At 40.7% G+C, this 9019-nt stretch overlaps 1 protein-coding gene across 1 annotated transcript in view; it reads left to right on the top strand.

Moving 5' to 3' along the window:
* The first annotated feature begins 379 nt into the window (after nucleotides 1-379).
* The window catches only part of scara5 (scavenger receptor class A, member 5 (putative)), a 78925-nt gene continuing 70285 nt past the window's right edge, over nucleotides 380-9019 (top strand). Inside the window, exons 1-2 of the mRNA XM_031861818.1 lie at nucleotides 380-608; nucleotides 5505-5626. Of these exons, the coding sequence (XP_031717678.1) occupies nucleotides 5515-5626 (112 nt within the window). The 5' untranslated portion in view covers nucleotides 380-608; nucleotides 5505-5514. The remainder of the gene's footprint in view (nucleotides 609-5504; nucleotides 5627-9019) is intronic.

Raw genomic sequence — 9019 nt, 5'->3', positions numbered from 1 at the left:
TGTGTGTGTGTGTGTGTGTGTGTGTGTGTGTGTGTGTGTGTGTGTGTCTGAAATATGGACTTGTTTATAACTTCTTGACTTAGTGGATGAGTTAATGGGGGTTTCATGAAGGCATCATCTAATTTAGTGTACAGTATAAGTATATATACTTTTTTCAATCCTATCGCTTGTTTTCTCTGTTTCTGAGTCAGTGGCTTTAAAACACTATCAGATCTTTTAAAACTATCCAGTCCATTAATATGTACCATCCACGGCCAACAGAGGGAGCGCGCGTACAGCAGGGCGCGCAACCTTTCCTCACCTCTCTCCTCTCCACCAGCTGCTCGGCACGCAGCGCAAACTTCAGCTGGAGTTTTGTGATGGTCACATGACTATGTTGTGTGTATATTACTCCAAATGTCTCCGCTTGTTCGCTTCTATAGAGCTCTGCGGCACTGACAGAGACTGAGTGAGTGGTGCGTTTCATTCCGTTTATTTAATGCCATCCTAAGGACTCTCTGACAGCTGAGAAAAAAGCCTGGAGTTACAGCGTCAGGAAGCAACTTCTTCAAGGGAATTATGAGAAACGTGGAGCTGTGATTTTTTATTTCCAATTGACAGCTGAAAAGGTGAGATAAAAGCCCGTTTGCTATTTACTTTATCTCCGTTTGGTGTTTAATGTCTTGCAGGTTTAACATAATCTGACAAACTTTTTTAGCCTTTGCATGAACCCTGCGGTTACTGCACCTGTTTGAAACTCCAGCTGACTGTGTGTCACCTGTCATCCCTTTTTTTTTTTAAGATATTATGTAAAATGTGCTCAATAACATCTTACACAGGAACTTGCCCTTTTATGTTGAGTTGACAGATTTGTTCAGCACAAAGGTTATAACCTAAAATCACCACATGATCTCTTGTGCTTTGAACTTTTTAAGTTGGCAAACTGGTTGACATCTGTTAAATATTCATTGCAACAGTTAAAAGGCTGATTTACATGTTATCTATTCGAGTGGTATGCCGCAAGGACAACAGGACAGGAAATGCACGTTTAATGGAACTCATCCGCAGAAAGTTGTTGCTTTGTGTTTCAGCGGTCATGGGTGAAGTATCTCTGCCTTTAATTAACCGAGAGAAATGGGTTAATGTTGCACATGGATGACTGAGCAATGATATGGGAAGGTTGCATATGTACAAGTGGGAGTTTGTGCTCCAACTCAGCTCCCTACTTCTAATAGAATAAAAATCAACTTGCTAGTGGGAAATAATTACATAATTAAACGTGGTATGATCATTTGTAGCAAACACAACCGCATCACAAATGCACTGACTTTGAAAATTGTTTTTAAATTCAGTAAACTATGTTCTAGCTACTTGCTCTGTTAAATCATTATAATGTCCAGATACGTTTTCAATAGCTGTTCTGCCTGAGGCCACACGTGCTGGCCTCCGATATATATATAGTTATTTATATATAAGTGTGTGGTTATGTGTGTGTGTGTGTGTGTGTGTGTGTGTGTATCAGAACTTTGTTTTTTCTCCCTTCCTCTCAGATTACTACTCTCAGGACCTCTCACATTTATCTGGTGTCCCTTCCCGGGGGCCTGACCCCTTGGTTGGGAACTATCTACCTGTATATAAAGATGTTAAACCTAGCTCCTCTTCATCTTGACTTGATGCTACAATAAAATGCAAATTAAACAGGATGCATCATTAGAAACAACCTAATGTTGTAATTTTACTGCGGAACTATCCTCAACAAAGTGAAAATGCTGATCTCTTCCAGGACACACAAGTGGACAAATGAATACTAACACCTGACAATATCTGAGCGTCACACTGATAATAAGATGCGAGGGCGCACCGCCTCTTCGTGCAGCATTGCTCCTTCTCCTTCTTGGCTAGTTGTCATGCTGTATCTTGAACAGCTTGTTGGGATTGCATGGAGCTCCAAGAAGGAAAGCCTCCAGTCATTTGAGGGATGAATAAAGTGAATATCCACTTTAGTCACATGAAATCACCAGATTTCCCTCAGCTCTTTAACACGGTGATGAACAGCTGATATTGAGCATTAAAGGCTCTTTGGTGTCTAATCAGATGCAAACCTGGAGGAAAAATATTGAAACAGTCGTGACTGTCAAATGTTTTCCCTCCTTACATCAAGTTGTGCATGTGAATGTTTCGGGCTTGGATTTACTGTAAGCGGTGGTGTTTTGTAAGTTATGGCCAGTGTTGCTGCTCCAGGAGGATGCTCTGGAAATGCGCAGGAAGAGTTCACATGTTTTGGGTGGTGTGGCCCTTCCAATCTGACACATAGTTTGCATATAAGCCGTGTAACAAACTTTCTTGAATTTAATGGGTCGTTTCTGTTATTTTGTCCACAGTTGCACAGATAGAGATGACTTTGCTTTCCCACCATCGTCTGTTGGCACTGACTAACAGAGACCAACTGAGTGTCTGATAAACTGTCTTATCCCACTAAACTCAATGTAATTAAAAGATAACTCACACACCCCCACCCACACACACACACACACACACACACGTATGCAGGGGTACGGAGAGTTTAGTGGGATCTCCTAGCAGCCCTAATGGTTCCTGCCCAGCTTCAATCTAAATGTCAACCTGACCCCTCCATCCCCTCTGTAATGAGAAAGTCCAGACTGAGCGCTTTTTAACGACTTTGTCAAACACTCACAGATCTGCCGTCGGGGCTTGTGGGAGTTTAACACCCAGCGAGTCCAGACTGCAGCAGATTTAATTTTACTCCTCCAGAGATGTCTATGTCTGACGCAACCTTTTATCTATTTGCTCTGTGTTCCCTCTCACTTTATTCATATGCCCGCCGTATTTGGTTTGCATCATGTGTAGCGTGGGAAACTCTACCCAAACCAGAAGAGCAAATGTGCTCAGCTCAGAGCAAATAGTCCAGTGTATGGCTGCGACTGATTGCGATTCATTATCAGTTAAAGTCTTTGACAAAAAAAATGTGAAATTCAATGTGCTTTAAATTAAAAATAGAGTTATATCACCATAGATTGTGTGCCAGAAACTGTAGCTCATCAATGACTGCACCTGCTGGATGTAACTGTCACCTGTGTGTTAAAGATGGAATTACTTCTTGTGGTGATAAGTGTCTTCTGAGACACTTTCCTCTCCCGATGTTTTCATTAGATTTAGGTTTTGAAAGGAGGACGTGTTCTGCCACAACTGTCAAAGCCGTCTTCATTTTTCACCTCTTCTAATTGATATGGGGTTAAATACTTGAGAGAGTTACGGCTCTGGAGGTACTTTTTTGTTTTTAAGTCAATTGTAAGCGCACCATGGGAAAGTATTTAAAGGTTACACTTTTTAAACTGACGTCCCCGGGACATTGACACATTAACCTACTTGAAATTGGACATGAGATATTTGTGTTTATATTCTTGCGATATGTTTGTTAGAATTTTGGATGTAAGTGAGGTTCTGATGGAGTAGGAGGTCAGCTGGAGGATTTGTGCTGCGTCCATAGTGATTTGGACGTTATACTGTACTGTTTAAGAAAGATTCATCAGCAGCACGTTAAAGCCATATAGGAATTACTGTAATCGCCAGTTTCCAACTTGTAAAAAGTGTTAACATTAGCTTCTGATAGCACTTTAAAGCTATTCAAACAGGCTTCACCCCCTCAGAAATGTCCAGACTTCAAGGTAACTTAACCCAAATCCTATGGATATAGTGTTATATTGTCAATACACAGTATTTTTAACCCTGACCAACTCAATTACACAACTGTGTTGAGTTCACAATCACAAGTTGTGGAGGTTGTGGAAGGAGGCTTTTCCATGTTTACTACATTTCGCTGCTCTAAAATCCTTCCCATATTCTTCACCGCTGGTGCAGGAAGTCCATGCTCACTTTGATGGATAGGATGAGGAGCTTGGACATCCAGAAGCAGCACCTCTGTTCATTTGTGTTGAAGGGAGCCAGTTAGCTGGCCTGGGAACACCCGAGGATCCCCCAGTAAGGGCTGGACGTTGTGGCTAAGGAGAGGGACATGTGGGCTTACTTTCCTTAGTCTGATGCAACTTGGATGTGTGAATGGATGGGTGCACCATGTTAGCCAGCTATCTATCAGCTCTATTGTTCTTGAGTAACCAATTCCATTTGTGCTGACATTCAAACACACAACAAAGAAATGGCAGAGCAGTTGCAATGTGTCTGAATCAGAAATTGTCATTGTTTGACTGAGCTAGTAACAAAGGGTTGATGTGAATCATTACTTTCATGCCCCCGTGACCAACCTTTCCACAATGTTTTTGCGCATTTATTCACAGCTTCGTCTTTTTAAATATCCTGCTAAAAGGCAAACAGACATAAAAAAAAACAACCGGTGTCCACGGAAAGACCAACCAAGGAGGAAACAAATCATACAACGCTGGTCTAGAGTCAGCCAGAATCCTCACACCACAAGCATTTCCCTCTGTTCGTTTAGCACTGTGTGTGTGTCAGTTTGTTTGTCTATATTGTAGCTTGAAAAGCTAAAAAAACGGTCAAAGCTCTCACAACTGGTTCACCTGATTCGCAGCACTATAGACGCCAATAGGAAACAAACAAACACATTTGAACTTCTACACCTGTAAGGACCCTCACTTATAACCTTAACCCAAAACCTCAATACATTGCCGACCAAAATCCATAGCTTGGCCCGGATATGACTATTCCTATCATGTTTTATTACAGGATTAAGGTGATAACTAATGAGTATGTATTGATTTGCCAACCCAGTTGCCGGAACATTTTTTGGCATCACATGTTTCTGACAAACCACGGGCTAGGATCAATGTCGACGTTTCTGAACCAAAAAGATGTTTCATGAATACGTTTCATATCAGCCTTGCATCACGCTTGCAGAAACGCACAATGTCACTTGGTTAACACTGTGAAACGATTGATTAGGTTTAGGCAACAAAACTACTTGCTTGAGGTTAGAAAAAATATCATGGTTTGGGTTAAAATGGTAACGTAACAACTTAACGTAACATATTAATAATGTCACTTAACAACTGTAACAACATAACAAGCCTAAATGAATAGCAATCACTCCTTGTAAGCATAACATTACCTAAAAAGCGCAACGTCAATGTTTACTTTTAGTTTTACACTGGACACGAACAGCGGTCTTCTGTGTGAAAGTCCTGTCACTTGTTATACTCGTTATTATACCACGTCATTTTCAATAACGGTCACTCAATATACCACTTCACATGCTCTGACCCAATGCAAAAACATTCACATTCAACAGTTCTGTGGTTTGCAGAAACATACAATGACAACGTGTTTTCCTGCAAAGAATTGTCTTCAACCGGAATGAAATTTTCTACATTTGTTAGTTTCTCCACTTATTTCTTTTCACTTTTTATTTTGTCATCTGTACCTTTTTGTGAAGGCAAGCTATAAAAGGTTCAGGTTGGTTGAGGAGAGATGTCAGTTTTTTGTAATGTAGAACGATTTCAGTGGATCATACTGAGTGTATCTTCTCTCTTCAGTCAGGAGGAGATGGAGAACAAGGCCATGTATCTGAGCACATATGAAGAGAGAGAGAGCGGCTCCATGTATGAAGAGGCCTACGATGGACACAACTTGTCCAAACTCAACCTGTGTGATGAAGGTAAGGAGGGCAGTTGAGACCAGAAACATAGGAGCAGATTAGTTCAAACTGATTTTCACATCTGCATGGATTCAAAATACTGTACGTCCTTCTGCAGGGAAACTCTAACCACCGCAGTTTAAGGTTTAATAGAAACAGAGAAAAACTACAAAAAGGAAGCGCTGATTCTTAAAAACCAAAACGGTCAACTACAGATTTGTTGCAATCAAATTCTACATTTCTCAAACTGATAGATTTGTGTGTGTGTGTGTGTGTGTGGGTGTGGACACACAGAAGCCTGATGTAACTTAGATGCAGATCTTCATACACCATGAATGTTTTTCAGAAAGGGACTTTCTACACAGTAATACACACACACACACACACACACACACACTAATAACAAATACAGACACACAAGACTCGATGCTGTCACCGCTTGGCATCCGCTCTACTCTCACTGTGGTCATCTGTGAAAAATGTGTGTGTGTGTGTGTGTGTGTGTGTGTGTGTGTGTGTGTGTGTGTGTGTGTGTGTGTGTGTGTGTGTACAGGTGCAGCTGTAAAAAATCCACAGTTGACGTTGTGTTCTCAGGTTTCGACCCAAAGCTCTGCGAGTTTGGTGGGAAAGTCTTAGTGAACGTTAACTGGAGAATTTGTTGACATTTTGATGGAAAGCGGACAATGGGCGCACACATCAGGAAGACTGTCCTCATCCAACTTCTCAAATCATAGAACATTTTCACACCTCGTTCAGAAGGTATTCCCAACCACGGGGCAGTTGGTTTCATTGGGGTGATGTGGAAAAGAGCAAAACAAGAGTGCCATTCAAACACACATGATGAGGTAAATGTGCTGTGAATTATGGGTAAAAAACAAATGTGGTCTAAATGTATTTGATTTGGAAAGTTAAAGCAAAAGGAACAAAACCCTGTCCTTGTAAATTCATGTACTTCACCAAAAACGTTTAAATACACAGACGGTGCCAGAAACGGACTCACAATGGCCTTGCTGGAATTAAAAGGTTTATAAACAGACGTGTCAAAAATTGGTTAAAATGTATTGTCCCACCTCCAAGTTTACAAGACAAATTTGTCTCCAAATTTGCTAATCCCTGCCTAATCTGTTTTATTAAATTCCTTTCTCTTTGTCTGAACAGTAAAGTATGTTCTCAACACCATCACCAGACAGAGCGAACATTCAGCAGTGCAGTTATGTAATTTATGAACTTGTTGACAATTGATGAATATTGAGTCTTCTGTCAATTGGAAAAGCTGCACTGAGCATTTTTATAGGGTACATTTTCAGTAATGCTAAAAAACAAAATTGTTAACGGAATTGTCAAAAAATATGCATATTCACTTTCTTTCCAACAGTTATATGAGAACAATGATACCACTTTCACGTCTGCACATTTACTATGAAGCTGGAGCTTAGCATTAAGACTGGAAGCAGGGGAAACAGCTGGCATGGCATAAGCGTCCTGTCATCCAATCCACGCTGACTCCTTCTTCCGTAAACGTCTCTGCCCGTCTGTCAGCAGCAGCTCGTGAGAAGCTGAGTGGACATCGGCACGCTAACCGGCCTTCACCAGGCGGACTAACAGCAGACATTTACTGAACCAAAATTGTTTTCCTGTTGGTTCCATGGGAAGAAATTAAGTGTTTTTATGCATTGATTTATTGGTTTGAATTCCCCACCTACTGTAGCAAGTTAGCGGAATCCGCCTTTAGTGAAACAGGCGAGCTCACGGACAGACTGAGATTACACTTCTCTAAACGTGACAAAAATAGCGTAAAGAAACTCCATCAGATCAAAAATCCTCCTAAAAATGCTTCCGTTGGAGATTGGCCATTACAAGTCACAATGTTCACTTCTAGTGATAAACATGCTAAGCTAATCACTTGGCCCTTGCTCCATATTTAAAGGACCAGACATTAGAGTGGCATCAAAACAATCTTCTTATCTAACTCTTGAAACAACATCAAACAAGAGAATTTAAAGTCATAAAGCTTTGTGTCTTCGTGGCTGGAGAAAGAAACATCAGAAGACAGTAACCATGAGATAATTTCTCCCTTCAAGGCCAGACTGGTTTAATTTTGCCTGTTTTTCTTATGAAGGTGTTTGCATGATGTGTAGTTGTTTTTTTCTCAGTTCAGCATGAGTTGAACGCCAGAGGCAGACTAGCTTTGAGTGCAATTTCTGTTCCTATACATTCCAGCCATGTGACCCATCTGAGCCAGCTGTGTTTGTCTTATGCTTGAGGAGCTTGTGGTCTTCATCATAGAGGGGAAGTGTCTATGTGTGTGTGCGTGTGTGTGTGTGTGTGTGTGTGCGTCAGCAACAATCTACCAGTGTCCACTGACAGATTGTCACGGTCCAAATGAAAGCATGCTGTTGGGAGGCCATGCTACATCATGGCTGTTCATATAGAATCTTTGTAACCTCATAATATCCCAGCGGGTGAAATATTTTTCTTAATGTTCATGTCACATGGCCACAGTGATTTCCCAGAGACAACTGTTCACATCGTCTCCTGGGATGTTTCTTAATTTAAGATATTTCATTTGAGTCCAGTTTTCTTCTCCATCATCTCAACGCAAACATTCTTGACTATCTAAAATCCTTAAATGTGTACATTATTTAGGCAGATTTTTATTGACATTTCTTTCTTTTTTTACACTTAATATATTTGCTAAACTCCTTGGATAACTTGACAAAGCGTGCTATAGAATAACAATGTTGCTTTATATCTCTGTATTGTACATGCATCATCATTAGCATATACTATATGTAGCCATTATAAACCTATATGTAAGTCCCTTTTGCAGGGCTCTGTTCAGGCCAACCAGCTGTAAACATTAAAAAGTTTACAGAGAGTGTCCAACACATTTTTGAAATGAATCGTGATTTGCTAGCTAGCAACAGCTGATAAAATCTGCCAAAACACAGCCTTCAAAACTGTGCCGAAATACACGTTAATTTCTTTAACAATATTGAGGGTAATTACTCACAAATACAATATGCTCATGCACCCGAAAACATTTTAAAACGAATACCGCATTCCTCTTCCAATGACGATGGATGATGGATGTGACCCCAGAAAAACAAGCTTCAAAAATCTCTTCATACTCTTGACCTCAAGAGAATGTTCCCTCAACATCAACAGCGTGATCCCTGCCTCCTGCCAAACTAACACACACACACACACACACACACACCACAAGGAAAAAACACTTCCATCACAGTGCTGTGTCAGTTTTATCAAGAGTAATTTGACCCTGAGAGGAGTGTTAAGTGGTGACATGAATTACTGTGATAGCTCCTTGTTGAGTTTGTGTATTTTTGTGGATTCTGTTATCCGAATATGTGTGTGTGTGTGTGTGTGTGTGTGTGTGTGTGTGTGTGTGTGTGT

Source organism: Anarrhichthys ocellatus, unplaced genomic scaffold (assembly GCF_004355925.1).
Source record: "Anarrhichthys ocellatus isolate YVR2014 unplaced genomic scaffold, GSC_Weel_1.0 scaffold25, whole genome shotgun sequence".
NCBI lineage: Eukaryota > Metazoa > Chordata > Actinopteri > Perciformes > Anarhichadidae > Anarrhichthys > Anarrhichthys ocellatus.
This window is presented reverse-complemented; position numbering and strand designations above follow the sequence as displayed.